The sequence below is a fragment of the Tachypleus tridentatus genome, chromosome 10 (genome assembly GCF_004210375.1).
Source record: "Tachypleus tridentatus isolate NWPU-2018 chromosome 10, ASM421037v1, whole genome shotgun sequence".
Lineage (NCBI taxonomy): Eukaryota > Metazoa > Arthropoda > Merostomata > Xiphosura > Limulidae > Tachypleus > Tachypleus tridentatus.
In genome coordinates, this window is record NC_134834.1 from 23,007,350 (window position 1) to 23,029,239 (window position 21,890).

At 33.7% G+C, this 21,890-nt stretch overlaps 2 protein-coding genes across 2 annotated transcripts in view; both read left to right on the forward strand.

Moving 5' to 3' along the window:
* The first annotated feature begins 4,680 nt into the window (after positions 1-4,680).
* Positions 4,681-20,068, forward strand: LOC143228882 (uncharacterized). Its single transcript, XM_076460305.1, has 3 exons — positions 4,681-4,901; positions 16,735-16,759; positions 19,818-20,068. Exons 1-3 carry the CDS (start codon positions 4,785-4,787, stop codon positions 20,012-20,014), a joined length of 339 nt encoding a protein of 112 aa, XP_076316420.1. The 5' UTR covers positions 4,681-4,784; the 3' UTR covers positions 20,015-20,068.
* The window catches only part of LOC143228880 (cubilin-like), a 50,202-nt gene continuing 48,204 nt past the window's right edge, over positions 19,893-21,890 (forward strand). The window contains exon 1 of the mRNA XM_076460304.1: positions 19,893-20,068. Coding sequence (XP_076316419.1) covers positions 20,040-20,068 — 29 coding nt within the window. The 5' untranslated portion in view covers positions 19,893-20,039. The remainder of the gene's footprint in view (positions 20,069-21,890) is intronic.

Genomic DNA, 21,890 nt, shown 5'->3' on the forward strand with positions numbered 1-21,890 from the left:
AGGAGCTTTTGGTCCATCACAGATGTTCGTACTGTTAACCTCCCTCGACACATATAAAATTTATAATTAAAGCCAGCTTTGATCATCTAAAGGTTAACCAACCTTTGTTTCTTGAACTGTTATAAAGTCCCAATCTCCCCAATACTGGTTGGCATTTGTTCTACGAGTAGCTCAATTTGTTGCACTGAAGTGTTTTGAGAAATAAAACTACTTCAACTGGAAAAGGGCTTGACCTTTCTAGGTCTCTTAAATGTGAACTCTTAACCAGTATTTACACGTTTTCTGTAATGAATGTGCTGGTGTTGCCTTGTGTACAAATGTGGTAAGATATTTTGAAAATGAGTTAGAGTTCGTTTTCATAGTTCACGTTCGTGTTTTGTTTGCATTCATTTCACTAGCGTTCACATCAAAACAATCAAAGGCGCTTAGTTCATTTTACGACCGGATGTTTAGATGTGCAGATAGCCCTTGTGTAGTTTGCATGAAATTTAAAACAAACAAAATTCACTCTGAATTGATATAAGCACGCTGTAATTTGTTACAGGATAAAAGCACACTGTAATTTTTTACATATAAAGATAAATAAATTTTGGCTGTTGATATTGTGAAAAGTGAATTTCATTAGAAGTTTTCCAACCTCTTCCTCTGAAGTTACGAAAGGGAATCGAGGGCCTACACTGATACATTGGTTTGAATGTAGTACACGAGGGATATCTGCGGTAGTCGTCTCTAATTTAGCAGTGAAAGACTAGAGGGAAGGAAACTAGTCAACATCACCCACAGCAAACGTTTGGGCTGTCATTTTACCAACGAATAGTGGGATTGGCCATTACATTATAACGCCCCTACGGCTGAAAGGACGAGCATGGTTGATGTGATGGGGATTCGAACCCACGACCCTTAGGTTGCTAACCACTAGGCACGCACTAATAGAAATCAGAGAAAACGAATATAAATCAGAAAGGAGTGTGATTGCAGCAGAATATTTTGTAATTGAAATTGCAGTTGTCAGATAGAGCATGATAGGATATTGTGTGACATGAACTGTAACGACGTGGTAAGTCTCTAAAACCGTTTTCTTATAATATACTCAACCTTTATAACTATAATACAGTGATTCTTAACCTGAGGGTCGTGATCCCTGGGGGTCGTTTGAAGTTTCTCGGGGAAATCACGGAGCAGTTTGTAGTTTTTGTGGCAAGCGCCTGTAACTGCCCACCAATGAGAAACATGCTCAAGTGCGGCAGTTGAACCGCGTCGAGATGCTTGTTGCGCAACCACCTGTTTAATTTTGAGTAAAAATTTTCATATATTACAACGTTTAGAATTGTCTAAATTTTGTTAACTATATAATATTAATATATCGAACTTAAAATTTAAATATCAAAGTTTCCATCGTATTTAGTATATTTTCTCATTATATATCAACCTTCACACTGAGTGAATATGTAGGTTTTGTATGTTGTTCAGTAATTCCATGGATTTTGCATTTGGTTACCACTTGTAGCATTTCTCAAGGTCATTTATTTGTAACATTTTCAATATATTAGGATCTTTATATAAGTTTGTTTTATTCTACCTTTACGCAAAGTTCACCATTACAAAAATTATTATCGGGGTCACGGTAATACCCTGGAGGGTCTCAGGGGGTAAGACGAGGAAAAAGGTTAAGAACCACTGCTATAGTATAATCAAAGAGAATAAAATATAATTATTAGAAAGTTACCTACAGTTCGTCTCCCCTTTTGTTTTAATCATTTACCGTTCCCCTTTACTTTCACAAAATTTCTATGATAAAATATTCCTCCCCTAGATGGCGGTACACTATAGCGTTACAACAACAGCTGCTGTTAGTATCTGATTGAAAACAAATTTTGTTATTGGTTATTTTATTTAACCTGCACGTCTGAATATGTACTGGTGAATGCCATAGTGGACAACATCAATACTGATACAGCCTGGATAAACTGTAGTTGAAAGTTTTTGGTGATAGTGAATTCTGTCCGTAACTACGAATTTCATGGTGTTGAGAGAAAGTTAGGTATATTGGCTCATAGATGGTGCTGTACTAACGTGTAACCACATTTGAGTGGATGTGTTTCTTACAGCAAAGCCATATCAGGCTATCTGCTGTGTTCACCGAGGGGAATCGAACCCTTAATTTTAGCGTTGTAAGTACGAAGACTTACCGCTATCCATATTGGAACAGCATAGGTTCTGAGGTAATATTCCCTCATTTTATATTAATTACTTGTATGTTTATAACACACATAAATTTTTCCGTGACACTTGATCAGGGCCGACATGGCCAAGCGTGTTAAAGCGTTCGATTCGTAAACCGAGGGTCGCGGGTTCGCATTCCCGTCGCACTAAACATGTTCGCCCTTTCAGTCGTGGGGGCGATATAAAGTGACGGTCAATCCCACTATTCGTTGGTAAAAGAGTAGTCCAAGAGTTGGCGGTGGGTGGTGATGACTAGCTGCCTTTCCTCTAGTCTTACACTGCTAAATTAGGGACGGCTAACAGAGATAGCCCTCGAGTAGCTTTTCGCGAAATTAAAAAACAAACAAACAGACAGTGGGTTAGCTTTTCATTATGCATTATTTAAACTCAGACCCCGTTTAATTTAAGGGTAACATTATTTTCACAATGAAACAAGATAATTGACACTGGGTAGGGCTGATGTCTTTTTCATGATAAATATGGCCACTTATAAATCTGTCTGTTACTTTATATACATGAGTTTGTTATTATTTGATTTCTTGTAGTGAATTACAACATCACCGTCTGATATCAAGCGAAAATATGAAATAAAAGAGAATTGAAGAGCTAATACATTAGATGCTCGAGAAACTTTGAGATTAATATTACTTGATAATCGGTTAGAGTTTATAAATACTGTGGGTTATTCAGTTAGAAACTTAAAACTCAATTGCATTGTTTACTATTTATAAGTATAATCTACTTATGTGAACGTTCTGTTATTGTTTGTTGTTGGTTTTTGTTTTTGATTTTATAGAATTACAGCATTAATGTCATGATTATTCTGAGTGTAGAATACAAAATCTTTGGAATGTTGTAATGGTTAACGTACGTGGATCATCAGATTGTCTATTGGGTACGATTGGTATACACAATGGTACATGTGTTTGATATACAAACACATGGTACTTGGTATGTTCTGTTTGTCTTAAAGCAAAACCACATTGGGCTATCTGCTGTGTCCCTACACTCACCGCTGTCTGATCGAGGGACATTTTACTAGTATGTTATGTTGCACACATGGGGCTTCACATGTGAATTATGCGCGTGCACGGATAAAAGAATCTAGTTGGAATGATAAACTAAGACGTCAATATATGAAGTAGGGTTTTAATTTCTAGCTTATAAGAGGATTGTAATGGTAGGGAAAAGAGGCACCCAACATTTTTATTGATATTAGTGAAAGGAAATGTTACGTTTTTAGAACTGAAAAGTTCGTGAAATCGTGATTGTTTCCATCAGATAAGAATAATTAGTTGGCTAACACTACGTTAAGGAAAACAAAATGGCCTCACTTAGTGTTTTTATTAAAGATTGTAAAGTGCATGTTCAAATTAGCATGACCGATAGCAACATGTGTGTCACATGAATCAGAAGCATATGACCGATAGCAGCATATGCGTCACATGAATCAGAAGCATATGACCGATAGCAGCATATGTGTCACATGAATCAGAAGCATATGATCGATAGCAGCATATGTGCCACTTGTATCTGAAGTATATGACCGATAGCAGCATATGTGTCACATGAATCAGAAGCATATGATCGATAGCAGCATATGGTTACATGTTTGTTTGTTTGTTTTGAATTTCGCGCAAAGCTACACGAGGGCTATCTGCGCTAGCCGTCTCTAATATAGCAGTGTAAGACTAGAGAGAAGGCAGCTAGTCATCACCACTTACCGCCAACTCTTGAGCTACTCTTTTACCAACGAATAGTGGGATTGACCGTAACATTATAACGCCCCCACGGCTGAAAGGGCAAGCATGTTTGGTGCGACGGGAATGCGAACCCACGACCCTCAGATTACGAGTCGCACGCCTTAACACGCTTGGCCATGCTGGGCCGATGTGTCACATGAATCAAAGCATATTACCGATAGCAGCATATGTGTCACATGAATCAAAGGTATATGACCAATAGCAGCATATGTATCACATGAATCAAAAGTATATGACCAATAGCAGCATTTGTATCACTTAGGCCATCTAGCTTCTTTAGAAATGATTACATTCAGTTGAACTAAAACTTTAACAAAACATTAACGTGATTACTTCACTGTTTGTTTCTTCTTTTCCTTACTTTTCCTGTTACGTTTTCTAAAACAATTTTAGATGAAGTATAGTCAATTATTTCGACTTTCATGAAAGTATAACTGTTTATATAAGGTGTAGATGTCTGTATTCGCATGTCCTAACTTAATTCGCGCTAGTTTCTTAACAATGTCCAGATGATGATGGGACTCCACCTAGATATACTTTACCACGAAGTTCTTCCACCCTTTACTCAAGAAGTAATTTTTCACGCTTGAATGTTCACCAGGCGGAACTATTTTCTATGTTGACGACTTGTATATCAGGATACAATGACGTCACTCTTACTGTATAGGTTCATTTAAAAGACAAAGCGTTAACAAAAGCACACTAAAAAAACGTCTTCTCACCTGAGGGATTCTCTTGTACCAGACTGTTAGCTAGAACGTGAGAGTTTTATCGCGGTGTAAGTCTTCCAGAAGTAAGATGAAAAGTCATTTATTACTACTTCTGTTATACACTGGACTTTGTAAGTTTGGCGTTAGGTCTCAGAAAAAAAGCGCTGTGGTCAATGGGAAAACAACTGGTAGAATCTTATTTCCAGTAAGTATATTATAAGCTTTGAAAGTAGCATTGAAACGTATGTTATCGTTTATTTCTCAAGGAAATAACTAACCACTTGGGTCTTAGTTTCATAAATTTACCGTTGTATTAATCGAAGTAGAGATTGGTTGAAACATTTTCAAACGCCTTAAAGGATCTCCAAATAATGTATTGGCAAGGCTAAAAAATGTGTTAAAAGTAACACAAAATAATGACATTTTCTTAAAAAGTGGTACAGTGCTGATAGCATAAAGCAATTCTGCATATAAGATACCTTAAAAAGAGCATTTAATAAAGGTAATATTTTGTACACTTATAGCATATAAACACATAATATCACATACTCCAAAGTAAGCCAGAAATCGTGTAGTTACAAAAAATATTGTAAATATTGTATGAAGGCTAGGCATGGCCAGATGGACAAGGGACTCACTCGACTCGTAATCTGAGGGTTGCGGGTTAGAATCCCCGCCACACTAAACACTCTTGTCTTTTCAGCTGTAGGGGCGTTATAATGTAATAGTCAATCCCACTATTCGTTCGTAGAAAAGTATCCCAAGTATTATCTGTGAATGGTGGTGATCAGCTGCCTTCCCTCTAGTCTTACACTGCTAAATTAGGGACGGCAAGCGCAGATAGCCCTCGTGTTGCTTTGCGTCAGCTTCAAAAACCAAATATAGATTGTACGTGTAAAACACAGTCATGAGATTACTTCTTGCGTGATAAAGATTTTAGTAAGCACGTGTTTTTCCGAGTAACCAGAAACTCTGGATATTCGAAATACTGTTGTGAAGACGAAGAGCAAAAGACACTGCAAATATCATTTTCTGGTTTTTGCTTCCATATTTAAACCATTAATTTTTCCTATAAAAAACGAATTGTTTACCTTTTCGTTTTCAAATGGGTCAGGGCTAAGTCTACGGACTTACAACGCTAAAATTCGGGAGTCGATTCTCTGTCGTGGACAGGTGGCCCATTCTGTAGTTTTGCTCTAAAACAACTGCAACAACACTTTAGGCTTGCACATAGATATTTGGTTAATGATGTTCTTGGCTTGTTTGTTAAAGCTGAGAGGAAAGAAAAAACGACTTGAATAATTAGGAAGAGACTCCTGGAGGGTGTAACAATAACTTATTGAATGAAAAATTATTATAAATTCAAGTTAGCATCGAAAGAATATTTCTATATATGCAAAACTAGTGCTAAATAATATTTTGCTTTTCGAATAATTTGCGCGTGAAAAGATTACCTCTACACGTCTATTTGAGACTTGATATCTAAAGATGAATTTCGATTGCCTAAAGAGATAGTTTTTCGGTTTCACATTTTCAGCAATCTTGGCACACGACATTTATAATGTCTCATCATTGTGTTATCTTCATAATATTTTAGAACTTCCTTGAGTTACTTTTTGTTTTAGTATATTTCACTGCAAGTGCGAGAATGCTCAAGTAATTTCTCTCTATTTCTTATAGGTATTTGGGTATTGATGTTTATATATGCAGGAAGGTCAGGTTAAATAATCTAATGGTGGTTTGGTTTGTTTTGAATTTCGCGCAAAGCAACACGAGAGCTATTTGCGCTAGCCATCCCTAATTTAGCAATGTAAGACTAGAGGGAAGGCAGCTAGTCATCAACACCCACCGCCAACTCTTGGGCTACTCCTTTACCAACGAATAGTGCGATTGACCGTACCATTATAACGCCCCCACGGCTGAAAAGGGCGAGCATGTTTGGTGCGACGGGGATTCGAACCCGCGACCCTCAGATTACGAGTCGAGTCCCTTATCCACCTGGCCATGCTGGGCCAATCTCATAATGAAGGCAAGTAAACTATCTTAACTAATTTCAAGACGGTCTGTGTGAGCAAGCTGTTGTGTAAGTATCCTTTTGCTTAGTTTAATAATAGGTCATAGCGATGCAGAATTCTTAACCGATAATATTCACGACAATGAGATGACAGTTCTATCTGCATAAGTAACATGCATGCATTTTCGGGCCAGCTCTGGGCTAGAGGATAGCGTTACCAAATTGTGAATCGAAATGTTCATAACAAGTATCCTTTTGCATTAAACGCTTGTTTCATGTTTTGGGAAATGATAGTTACAAGAGTGACAGTCAACTCTTACTGTTCAGTCAAATGGCAATAATGCCACTAAAAGTTAGCCTTTTGTGCCATTGACTTAGTCCTAACTATAACCTGCCATGTTCGCACGTGTGCAAAAACAACAACAACCATGCACATCCGGGCAAACAAAATTACTTTTGAATTGAGTACGTCAATTTTGTTGAGTAACATATCGGATTATATCACTGGCAATCGGTTACATAAGATAATACCCTTTCCTCAATCTGGCTGAAGAGTTAAAATCTGATTTCGATAACCGTGATAGCTACAGTACAGGTAGCTCATTGTATAGAATTGTGTACCCTGATAGCTACAGTACAGGTAGCTCATTGTATAGAATTGTGTACCGTGATAGCTACAGTACAGGTAGCTCATTGTATAGAATTGTGTACCATGATAGCTACAGTACAGGTAGCTCATTGTATAGAATTGTGTACCGTGATAGCTACAGTACAGGTAGCTCATTGTATAGAATTGTGTACCGTGATAGCTACAGTACAGGTAGTTCATTGTATAGAATTGTGTACCGTGATAGCTACAGTACAGGTAGCTCATTGTATAGAATTGTGTACCGTGATAGCTACAGTACAGGTAGCTCATTGTATAGAATTGTGTATGAAGGCAAAATCGAAATAATATATACAATAGTCAAGAATATTCCAGAACGTTTGTGATAACTTTTTCTTCAACTTTCTCATAACTTTCAAAACAACAACTCAGGGCACTTAAATTATTGTAGATTATCAGACTTAGTATTATTTTTGTATACGGTCCCTTAGGGCACTTAAATTATTGTAGATTATCAGACTTAGTATTATTTTTGTATACGGTCCCTTAGGGCACTTAAATTATTGTAGATTATCCGACTCAGTATTATTTTTGTATACGGTACCTTAGAGCACTTAAATTATTGTAGATTATCAGACTGAGTATTATTTTTGTATACGGTCCCTTAGGGCACTTAAATTATTGTAGATTATCAGACTCATTATTATTTTTGTATACGGTCCCTTAGGGCACTTAAATTATTGTAGATTATCAGACTCATTATTATTTTTGTATACGGTCCCTTAGGGCACTTAAATTATTGTAGATTATCAGACTCAGTATTATTTTTGTATACGGTCCCTTAGGGCACTTAAATTATTGTAGATTATCAGACTCAGTATTATTTTTGTATACGGTCCCTTAGGGCACTTAAATTATTGTAGATTATCAGACTCAGTATTATTTTTGTATACCGTCCCTTCAAACCTTAAACTCAAATCATGTTGATTTTTTACAAACATTTTAACTTAAAGATTCGATATTTATAAAAATAAAACGCCATTAGATTTGTTTCTTTTGAAGCAAGGTCATCCACTGGGCTAGCTGTTAGCGGGAGAATAGATCCCCAGATTTTAGCACTGTAACTTCATAGACTTAACGCTGTCCCACATAAAGATACAACACTGGAGATTCAAAATTAAAACACGTCATGAGTTTGTAGTAGAGAAACATTGCTTTGTTTGGTTGTGTAGAATTTTTCCGCAAGGCTACACAGAGACCTATTTTTCCCAATTTTGAAATGATAGACTATTAGAGGGAAGGCAGCTAGCCAAAGCACCCTCCGCCAACTTTTGGGTTACTCGTGTCTGACCGAACAGAGAGATTTGACGGAAATTTCACAACCTACTAATGGGTTCAAAGTATGAATCGCATTTTTGAAACAACTTGATACGATCCATGATCCACAGTCTGGCATGCTAACAATTGGGGCCACGCCCGCCCCGAGAAAAATACGTTGGCACACATTTTGTTTTACTGTGTAGCAGTCATTTACATGGAATAAAATTAAACTGAAGAGTAATAGTAAAAATAAATCAATCTGGAGATAAGTTGTAAATTACATGCTATAGAAAAATATTTACAAAGTTGAAGACATAGACATAGCGGGTTCGAATCTCGATCGCACCAAACATGCTCGCTCTTTCAGCCATGGGGGTGTTATAATGTGACGTTCAATCCTACTAATCGTTGGTAAAAGAGTAGCCCAAGAGTTGGCGTGGGTGGTGATGACTAGCTGCTTTCTTTCTAATCTTACACCCCTAAATTAGGGACGGATAACGCAGGTAGTCCTCGTGTAGTTTTGCGCGAAATACAAACCAAACTAAACAATAACCCTGACGGCAGTTAAATTATTGCTATTTTGAAGGGAAAAATTGTGGAGTCTTTATGTTTACCTATAGAATACTTTATGTTTACCTATAGAATACTTTATGTTTACCTGTAGAATACTTTATGTTTACCTATAGAATACTTTATGTTTACCTATAGAATACTTTATGTTTACCTATAGAATACTTTATGTTTACCAGTAGAATACTTTATGTTTACCTGTAGAATACTTTATGTTTACCTATAGAATACTTTATGTTTACCAGTAGAATACTTTATGTTTACCTATAGAATACTTTATGTTTACCTGTAGAATACTTTATGTTTACCTGTAGAATACTTTATGTTTACCTATAGAATACTTTATGTTTACCTGTAGAATACTTTATGTTTACCTGTAGAATACTTTATGTTTACCAGTAGAATACTTTATGTTTACCTATAGAATACTTTATGTTTACCTATAGAATACTTTATGTTTACCTGTAGAATACTTTATGTTTACCTATAGAATACTTTATGTTTACCTGTAGAATACTTTATGTTTACCTATAGAATACTTTATGTTTACCTGTAGAATACTTTATGTTTACCTGTAGAATACTTTATGTTTACCTGTAGAATACTTTATGTTTACCTGTAGAATACTTTATGTTTTTATGAATACTTTTTACCTGTAGAATACTTTATGTTTACCTATAGAATACTTTATGTTTACCTGTAGAATACTTTATGTTTACCTATAGAATACTTTATGTTTACCTATAGAATACTTTATGTTTACCTATAGAATACTTTATGTTTACCTATAGAATACTTTATGTTTACCTGTAGAATACTTTATGTTTACCCATAGAATACTTTATGTTTACCTATAGAATACTTTATGTTTACCTATAGAATACTTTATGTTTACCTGTAGAATACTTTATGTTTACCTATAGAATACTTTATGTTTACCTATAGAATACTTTATGTTTACCTGTAGAATACTTTATGTTTACCTATAGAATACTTTATGTTTACCTGTAGAATACTTTATGTTTACCTATAGAATACTTTATGTTTACCTGTAGAATACTTTATGTTTACCTATAGAATACTTTATGTTTACCTGTAGAATACTTTATGTTTACCAGTAGAATACTTTATGTTTACCAGTAGAATACTTTATGTTTACCTATAGAATACTTTATGTTTACCTATAGAATACTTTATGTTTACCAGTAGAATACTTTATGTTTACCTATAGAATACTTTATGTTTACCAGTAGAATACTTTATGTTTACCTGTAGAATACTTTATGTTTACCTATAGAATACTTTATGTTTACCTATAGAATACTTTATGTTTACCTGTAGAATACTTTATGTTTACCTATAGAATACTTTATGTTTACCAGTAGAATACTTTATGTTTACCTATAGAATACTTTATGTTTACCTGTAGAATACTTTATGTTTACCAGTAGAATACTTTATGTTTACCTATAGAATACTTTATGTTTACCTGTAGAATACTTTATGTTTACCAGTAGAATACTTTATGTTTACCTGTAGAATACTTTATGTTTACCCATAGAATACTTTATGTTAGAATACCTTTAGAATACTTTATGTTTACCTGTAGAATACTTTATGTTTACCTATAGAATACTTTATGTTTACCTGTAGAATACTTTATGTTTACTTTATGTTTAGAATACTTTAGAATAGAATACTTTATGTTTACCTATAGAATACTTTATGTTTACCAGTAGAATACTTTATGTTTACCAGTAGAATACTTTATGTTTACCTATAGAATACTTTATGTTTACCTATAGAATACTTTATGTTTACCTATAGAATACTTTATGTTTTTAGAATACTTTATGTTTACCAGTAGAATACTTTATGTTTACCTGTAGAATACTTTATGTTTACCTATAGAATACTTTATGTTTACCAGTAGAATACTTTATGTTTACCAGTAGAATACTTTATGTTTACCAGTAGAATACTTTATGTTTACCAGTAGAATACTTTATGTTTACCTATAGAATACTTTATGTTTACCTATAGAATGTAGAATACTTTATGTTTACCTATAGAATACTTTATGTTTACCTATAGAATACTTTATGTTTACCTGTAGAATACTTTATGTTTACCTATAGAATACTTTATTTACCTATAGAATACTTTATGTTTACCTATAGAATACTTTATGTTTACCAGTAGAATACTTTATGTTTACCAGTAGAATACTTTATGTTTACCTGTAGAATACTTTATGTTTACCAGTAGAATACTTTATGTTTACCTGTAGAATACTTTATGTTTACCTATAGAATACTTTATGTTTACCAGTAGAATACTTTATGTTTACCTATAGAATACTTTATGTTTACCAGTAGAATACTTTATGTTTACCTATAGAATACTTTATGTTTACCAGTAGAATACTTTATGTTTACCTGTAGAATACTTTATGTTTACCTATAGAATACTTTATGTTTACCTATAGAATACTTTATGTTTACCTGTAGAATACTTTATGTTTACCTATAGAATACTTTATGTTTACCTGTAGAATACTTTATGTTTACCTATAGAATACTTTATGTAGAATACTTTATGTTTACCTGTAGAATACTTTATGTTTACCTATAGAATACTTTATGTTTACCAGTAGAATACTTTATGTTTACCTGTAGAATACTTTATGTTTTCCTATAGAATACTTTATGTTTACCAGTAGAATACTTTATGTTTACCTGTAGAATACTTTATGTTTACCTGTAGAATACTTTATGTTTACCTGTAGAATACTTTATGTTTACCAGTAGAATACTTTATGTTTACCTATAGAATACTTTATGTTTACCTGTAGAATACTTTATGTTTACCTGTAGAATACTTTATGTTTACCAGTAGAATACTTTATGTTTACCTGTAGAATACTTTATGTTTACCTATAGAATACTTTATGTTTACCTGTAGAATACTTTATGTTTACCTATAGAATACTTTATGTTTACCTATAGAATACTTTATGTTTACCAGTAGAATACTTTATGTTTACCAGTAGAATACTTTATGTTTACCTGTAGAATACTTTATGTTTACCTATAGAATACTTTATGTTTACCTATAGAATACTTTATGTTTACCTGTAGAATACTTTATGTTTACCTATAGAATACTTTATGTTTACCTATAGAATACTTTATGTTTACCTGTAGAATACTTTATGTTTACCAGTAGAATACTTTATGTTTACCAGTAGAATACTTTATGTTTACCTGTAGAATACTTTATGTTTACCTATAGAATACTTTATGTTTACCTATAGAATACTTTATGTTTACCAGTAGAATACTTTATGTTTACCTATAGAATACTTTATGTTTACCTGTAGAATACTTTATGTTTACCTATAGAATACTTTATGTTTACCTGTAGAATACTTTATGTTTACCTATAGAATACTTTATGTTTACCAGTAGAATACTTTATGTTTACCAGTAGAATACTTTATGTTTACCTGTAGAATACTTTATGTTTACCTATAGAATACTTTATGTTTACCTGTAGAATACTTTATGTTTACCTGTAGAATACTTTATGTTTACCAGTAGAATACTTTATGTTTACCTATAGAATACTTTATGTTTACCTGTAGAATACTTTATGTTTACCTATAGAATACTTTATGTTTACCTGTAGAATACTTTATGTTTACCAGTAGAATACTTTATGTTTACCTGTAGAATACTTTATGTTTACCAGTAGAATACTTTATGTTTACCTATAGAATACTTTATGTTTACCAGTAGAATACTTTATGTTTACCTGTAGAATACTTTATGTTTACCTATAGAATACTTTATGTTTACCTGTAGAATACTTTATGTTTACCAGTAGAATACTTTATGTTTACCAGTAGAATACTTTATGTTTACCTGTAGAATACTTTATGTTTACCTATAGAATACTTTATGTTTACCAGTAGAATACTTTATGTTTACCAGTAGAATACTTTATGTTTACCAGTAGAATACTTTATGTTTACCAGTAGAATACTTTATGTTTACCTGTAGAATACTTTATGTTTACCTACAGAATACTTTATGTTTACCAGTAGAATACTTTATGTTTACCTGTAGAATACTTTATGTTTACCTATAGAATACTTTATGTTTACCAGTAGAATACTTTATGTTTACCTATAGAATACTTTATGTTTACCTGTAGAATACTTTATGTTTACCAGTAGAATACTTTATGTTTACCTATAGAATACTTTATGTTTACCTGTAGAATACTTTATGTTTACCAGTAGAATACTTTATGTTTACCTGTAGAATACTTTATGTTTACCTATAGAATACTTTATGTTTACCTATAGAATACTTTATGTTTACCTGTAGAATACTTTATGTTTACCTATAGAATACTTTATGTTTACCTGTAGAATACTTTATGTTTACCTATAGAATACTTTATGTTTACCAGTAGAATACTTTATGTTTACCTATAGAATACTTTATGTTTACCAGTAGAATACTTTATGTTTACCTATAGAATACTTTATGTTTACCTATAGAATACTTTATGTTTACCAGTAGAATACTTTATGTTTACCTATAGAATACTTTATGTTTACCAGTAGAATACTTTATGTTTACCTGTAGAATACTTTATGTTTACCTATAGAATACTTTATGTTTACCAGTAGAATACTTTATGTTTACCAGTAGAATACTTTATGTTTACCTGTAGAATACTTTATGTTTACCTATAGAATACTTTATGTTTACCTGTAGAATACTTTATGTTTACCTATAGAATACTTTATGTTTACCAGTAGAATACTTTATGTTTACCTATAGAATACTTTATGTTTACCAGTAGAATACTTTATGTTTACCTATAGAATACTTTATGTTTACCTGTAGAATACTTTATGTTTACCTATAGAATACTTTATGTTTACCTGTAGAATACTTTATGTTTACCAGTAGAATACTTTATGTTTACCTGTAGAATACTTTATGTTTACCTATAGAATACTTTATGTTTACCTGTAGAATACTTTATGTTTACCTGTAGAATACTTTATGTTTACCTGTAGAATACTTTATGTTTACCAGTAGAATACTTTATGTTTACCAGTAGAATACTTTATGTTTACCTGTAGAATACTTTATGTTTACCTATAGAATACTTTATGTTTACCTATAGAATACTTTATGTTTACCTGTAGAATACTTTATGTTTACCTATAGAATACTTTATGTTTACCTGTAGAATACTTTATGTTTACCTATAGAATACTTTATGTTTACCTATAGAATACTTTATTAAATGTTAATTTACATAGAGAACGTTTGTTTTTGAATTTCGCGCAAAGCTACACGAGGGCTATCTGCGCTAGCCGTCCATAATTTAGCATAGAGAATGTTAATGGGACAATTTATTAACTGTAAGTTTACCAAGAGAACGTTACTAGAACACTTTATTAAATGTAAATTTTCATTGAGAAAGTTACTGGAACAGTTTATTAAATGTAAGTTTACATAGAGAACCCCACTGGAACAGTTTATTAAATGTAAGTTTACATAGAGAACACCATTGGAATAGTTTATTAAATGTAAGTTTACATAGAGAACAAACACTAATAAAACATTGCAAGTCATAACTGTCTAGATTTAACCTCGAGGATACATATTAGAACACTATAGATAATTAACTCTCCAACCTTTATTTCGAGGGTATTATTAAAACATTACAGATATAAACTTGATGAGTTTTATTGTTAGTATATTATTACAAAAAATACAGATGGTTAGCTATAGAAATGTTTTCCAGTAATGACTTACACAGATTGATAGATTCGGATGACGTAACTGTAATTACTACTATAAAGTGAAACTGCCCACACCTAACAGGTTTATCATACAATAGTTAATAACAATAAATTCTTGGCTTGCAGTCCAGAACGACACAAACGGTCGTACAGTCATGATTATGAATATTTATTAGCAATCAGACGTTTTGATCGTGGGACTAACATCAAACAAGGGTCATCAAACTCTTTAACATGTTAAACCTTACATGTTAATATCATTACATTCATACACACATAAAATGAACTCGAAGCGTTTTAACCACATTATCCTGGGACGATGACTTTCTTCCTTGTAACTTTCACTTCTTAAGAAATCTTCATTGACACTGAATTATGGAGAATGAAAAACATTAGAAACAGTTAAACTTTGTTGTTTTAAGAACATAAACTATTTATACGTATTGAAACCGCAACAAGTATAAGTTATCGTTTGCAATCTACTTATAACATTTTTATTTTAACATGCGGAAGACTTGTCTCGACTTGATTTCTATAAAAAATGTTTTGTTTTGTTTTTTAAATTTCGCGCAAAGCTACACGAGAACTATCTCCGCTAGCCGGACCTAATTTAGCAGTGTAAGACTAGAGGGAAGGCAGCTAGTCATCACCACCCAACATCAATTTTTGGACTAGTTTTTTACCAACGAACAGTGGGATTGACGGTCATATTATAACGTCCCCACGGCTGAAAGGGCAAGCATGTTTGGTGTGACGGGGATTCGAACCCGCGACCTTCAGATTATGAGTCGAGTGCCTTAACCACCTGGCCATGCCGGGCCCAATTCTGTGGAAACGATAGACTGGATTTCATATCATACACAAGTTAAGACAATACTATCATAAATCATATATAAAAAGACCGATGTTTGAAATTCCAAGCATGGCCAAGCGGTTAAGACGTTTGACTCGTAACCTGCGAGTCGCGGGTTCGAATCCCCATCACACCAAACATGCTCGCTTTTTCAGCCGTCGGGGCGTTATAATGTCACGGCCAATCCCACTATTCGTTGGTAAAAGAGTAGCCCAAGAGCTGGCGGTGGGTGGTGATAACTAGCTGCTTTCCCTCTAGTCTTACAATGCTAAATTAAAGATGGCTAGTGCAGATAGCCCTCGTTTAGCTTTGCGTGAAATTCAAAACAAACAAACAAACAATCCGCAGAATCGATGCTCATCAAAACTTATTAGAGTATTAACATGTTGAAATTTATTCTACAAAATGAGAAAACGTTACATTTGCTTTTGTTTTTTTTATTTTAATTAATGACACAGTTGTGTGTAAGTTTCGATATTTTCTAGAAGGTATCGGCGATTTTAAATATATATATATATATATATATTTACTTTTGAAGGCTTAGTATGGAGTAGAAACAGTTAAATAGCGTGGAGTAATTTGAAAGAAATAAACTAATTCCAGTTCAACGTTATGTATCATTCCGCGCCTTTTAATGAATTTTAACAGAATGGTTTTACACGATTATATGTTTTGAAATAAAGATTCTTAATTAAAGAACGGTCTTTTTATTCATAGCAGAATGAAATCAAGTCTGTGGAAATATTAACTAATTATTGTAGCTGTTTTATCATGCTTTCATGGTCTTCTAATTAGCTTCCTTTTGCTGTCACTTCTCACGAATGTGTGTTTTGTTTTACAGGGTGACCTCAGAAACCCCAGAACAGGTTAGTCTGGTCTTCTTTTTCTGATAGCTCAAGGCTGACCATTAAAGTGTAAATCTCAGATTGTTAATCATAATGAGAACCTGAATATTATTACTCAACAAAAGGGTTAGAAACTTACACCATTATCGGACTAAGTCGATGTTTTAATGTCTGAAAAACACTTGGTGTCGTTATTTGAGATTCGCGTGTCGCAGGTGTTTCTTTAAAATTGTGTAAATCTAAGATGTTAGAAACTGTATTTCAAGTGAGTATAACAATGAAGTAGGATTAGTAACAATAAATTAAAAATTATTGTAATGATTTGAGGCCAAGTACAAAATTACACGATGGGCTGTGTTGTGCTCACTGCTGGTATTGAAACTCAATGTTTAACATTATAACCTCTCAGACTCACCGCTGAGCCACTGAATGGTTGTATTAAGAAGCAGTGTTATAGAAAATCGTATTTTTACAGCAAAACCACAGTAATATGTTGCGATATTACATAGTAATTCTACTGTTAGTTTGCTGTGTTAACATAAGTATCACGACAAGTTGCTGTTTAACAAAGCATCATTTTATAGTGGCTATTGTTTATGTAGGGAGTATCACCGACAACCCTGTTACTGGTGAGGTTGTTTTATCTTTCGTTTTTTTTTATGTTGCGGAAAGCTACGCGAGGACTATCTGCGCTAACCGTCCCTAACTTTGCAGTGTTAGACTAGAGGTAAGGCAGCTAATCATCACCATCCACAGCCAGTTCTTGGGCTACTCTTTTATTAAACAATAGTGGGATTAACCGCGCACTACAACGCCCCCGCGGCTGATTTAAACTTAAAGTAATCCGGGATTTCGTGTAATTTCTTTTCACTATCTAATACGCGTGTGTGTGTTTTCTTATGGCAAAGCCACATTTGGTTATCTGCTGAGCCCACCGAGGGGAAATGAACCCCTGATTTTAGCGTTGTCAATCCGGAGAGATACCGCTGTACTAGCGGGGGGGCATTTAAATAATAGCTTTTTTTTAAGTAAGCACAAAGCTACTCAATGGGCTATCTGTGCTCTGCCCACCACAGGTATCGAAACCCGGTTTTTAGCGTTGTAACTCCGCAGGCATACCGCTGAGCCACTGGGAGGCTTTTAAGACGCACTTGTCACGCATTACAACGATAAGTCTGAGGTAGAAAGTTTAGATTAAAGACAGAACAATAGAAGTGTTTTCAAGCGAAACGCCCTCTGCTGACTACGTGACGCAGTGAACAAAACATAGCTGAGCTATCGAAAGTTTTACAATTAACAATAAATAAAACACAAACAAATAAATATTTTTTTTGCAAGACGTAATACCAGTTACATATCTGTTGACTATACTTTATTTTGAACTTATAAACAAGCTAACTGATTATACCCTGATAAATATGTTATTATTTGCTTCAATTGAGCGTCAGATATTACAGGATGTGATTGCAATCAAATGTTTATTTGAATTATAACATTTGCTAATTATGCATTATAGTTATTAGGCCTAACTGTCATTATCCAATGGTGTTCGAGTATGGAACATTTGTTTTATTCTAATATTATTTCTTTATCTTTCGTTGCCATGGGAAAACAAACATCCCCCTATAGCGCACCAGAACGAGATATGTATGGGACAAATTACATAATTCTTATTTTAGCCTTAAAATGTTGTATTAAGTAAAATATTCTGAGATGCAAGTGGCCAATAAAGTCAATACTTTTTCAACGAATTAATAAAAACATGTCAATTTGCAAAATTATGAAAAATAATTAGTTTATTTATCATTTCTTTCATTGCTAGATGATTTAATTATCTGTGAGATATTTCAAGTAATTATTTCTAAAGAAATCGTGTTGCTCAAGTGTTTTGTTTTTGTGAATTTCGCACAAAGCTACTCGAGGGCTATCTGCGCTAGCCGTCCCTAATTTAGCAGTGTAAGACTAGAGGGAAGGCAGCTAGTCATCACCACCCATCGCCAACTCTTGGGCTACTCTTTTACCAACGAATAGTGGGATTGACCGTCACATTATAATGCCCCGACAGCTGAAAGAGCGAGCATGTTTAGCGCGACCGGGATTCGAACCCGCACCCCTCGGGCCCGCATGTATTGCTCAAACAAATGATTTAAGACATTCGCACAAAACTGCTGACCTAATAAAGCGCAAGAAATGTCGCTAGTTAACAGCACACACTGTCATATTTTGGGTTACTCCTGTCAGAACGAAATATGTTAGCGTAGCTTTTTTTTAAGCTTTTTTCGATGAGATGGGGGGGGGAGGGATTAAAGGAACCCGAATACTGGATCCATAGTCCGAGTCAAGCTTAGCCATATATGGCATGTAATAAGCGAGATGTATGTAATTATGAAAAATCACATGTTTCTCCGTGAGTGTTTTATGTAAACGGTTTTGCTTTGCATTTCACACAAAGCTACTCAAAGAATACTCACCCTGATTGTCCCTGATTTAGTACTGAGACACTAGGTATAAGTAGTTAAACTTGCTCTTAGGATACTCGTTTACCAACAAATAGTACAATCGACTGTAACTTTATAACATCACCACGGCTGAGAGGACGAGTCGAGCACTCTAACCACCTGGCCATGCCAGGCTAAAAACAAAGGTAGCACTGACATTGCTTCACAATTTGCTAATTGTATTTTGTCAACCGAAGGTTTCGAAACTCGTTTTATTTTCTCTGTGTGTGTGTGTGTGTGTACTGTAGGCCCACTGACTTACCGCTGAGCCACAAGGAAGGAGGCCACAAACAGTGAAAGACTTAAATAGTTCTTTCAATATATTGAGTAATGAAGAACATTCTGCTAAGTTAACAATAGGGAAGCCAATAATGATTTATAATCATAGGGTTCTATTGATGGTGAAACATATCACATGTTTCAATACATCATTGGTCTGCCTCCTTGATGTTGCATGTTCCACCATCAATAAAACTCTTCCTTATTTTTACAAGTCGTTGTTTGCCTACTTATTATTAGTTATTTTAATGATATTTTCCTATTTTTATCGTAATAATTAAGTAAAACCTTGTTTGTTTCAGTTGCACAATGTGATGCTACAGTTAGGAAGTTGGAAGGATGGATTTACACACCAAATTACCCTTCTGATTATGACGACTTCAGGACATGCACCTATGTTATCGAGCGGTATAGCAGCGACATTTGTGAAGTACAGATGATACTAGTGGACTTTGATTTGGGGAAACTGAGGGTTGCCGTGGGGATTATCTTGACCTGAACATAGACTTCTCTGATCAAAAAATATGCGGAAGTTTAACGTCTGGGACCGAGAGTATGTCTTTGCAATGTGAAAATGATGTTCTTTGTAAAATAATGGAATTAGAATCCTTGTATATTTACATGCATTATATGACAAACGATTTACCATAAACATTTTAAAATGTTAACTTTTGTTATTACTTACAAGTTAGTCCTATTGTTACAAAAGTAGGAGAATGCGTTAATTTATGTTTTTTATTACCATCTAGTGTACCAACTCTATCAAGGTTTAGACAATGTTTGATATAGAGGTGTACCTACTGTATCAAGTTTGACACAATGTTTGATATAGAGATGTATTAACTGTATCAAGGTTGACACAATGTTTGATATAGAAATGTATTAACTGTATAAAGGTTGACACAATGTTTGATATAGAGATGTATTAACTGTATCAAGGTTGACACAATGTTTGATATAGAGATGTACCAACTGTGTCAAGTTTGACACAATGTTTGATATAGAGATGTATTAACTGTATAAAGGTTGACACAATGTTTGATATAGAGATGTATCAACTGTATCAAGGTTGACACTATGTTTGATATAGAGATGTACCAACTGTGTCAAGTTTGACACAATGTTTGATATAGAGATGTACCAACTGTGTCAAGGTTGACACAATGTTTAAAAAAGAGGTGTACCTACTGTATCAAGGTTGACACAATGTTTGATATAGAGGTGTTCCAACTGTATCAAGGTTGACACAATGTTTGATATAGAGTTGTTACAATGTTTAAAAAACCTACTGTATATCAAGGTTGACACAATGTTTGATATAGAGATGTACACAATGTTTGATGTAGAGATGTACCTACTCTATCAAGGTTGACACAATGTTTGATATAGAGATGTTCCAACTGTATCAAAGTTGACACAATGTTTGATATAGAGATGTACCTACTGTATCAAGGTTGACACAATGTTTGATTTTAAGATGTACCTACTGTATCAAAGTTGACACAATGTTTGATATAGCGATGTACCAACTGTATCAAGGTTGACACAATGTTTGATATAGAGATGTACCTATTGTATCAAGGTTGACACAATGCTTGATATAGCGATGTTCCAACTGTATCAAGGTTGACACAATGTTTGATATAGCGATGTTCCAACTGTATCAAGGTTGACACAATGTTTGATATACCGATGTACCAACTGTATCAAGGTTGACACAATATTTGATATAGAGTTGTACAAACGGTATCAAGGTTGACACAATGTTTGATATAGAGATGTACCAACAATATCAAGGTTGAAACAATATTTGATATAGCGATGTTCCTACTGTATCAAGGTTGACACAATGTTTGATATGGTGATGTACTTACTGTATTAAGGTTGACACAATGTTTGATTTTGAGATGTACCAACTGTATCAAGGTTGCCACAATGTTTGATATAGAGATGTACCTACTGTATCAAGGTTGACACAATGTTTGATTTTAAGATGTACCTACTGTATCAAAGTTGACACAATGTTTGATATAGCGATGTACCAACTGTATCAAGGTTGACACAATGTTTGATATAGAGATGTACCTATTGTATCAAGGTTGACACAATGCTTGATATAGAGTTGTACAAACTGTATCAAGGTTGACACAATGTTTAATATAGAGATGTACCAACTGTATCAAGGTTGACACAATGTTTGATATAGAGATGTACCAACTGTATCAAGGTTGACACAATGTTTGATATACCGATGTACCAACTGTATCAAGGTTGACACAATGTTTGATATAGCGATGTTCCAACTGTATCAAGGTTGACACAATGTTTGATATAGAGATGTACCTACTGTATCAAGGTTGACACAATGTTTGATA

Coding starts and splice junctions, on each gene's coding strand:
- LOC143228882 (XM_076460305.1), top strand. CDS start 4,785: ATGAAAAGTCATTTATTACTACTTCTGTTATACACTGGACTTTGTAAG. Junction 4,902..16,734: donor CTGGTAGAATCTTATTTCCA/GTAAGTATATTA, acceptor TTTGTTTTACAG/GGTGACCTCAGAAACCCCAG. Junction 16,760..19,817: donor CCTCAGAAACCCCAGAACAG/GTTAGTCTGGTC, acceptor TGTTTGTTTCAG/TTGCACAATGTGATGCTACA.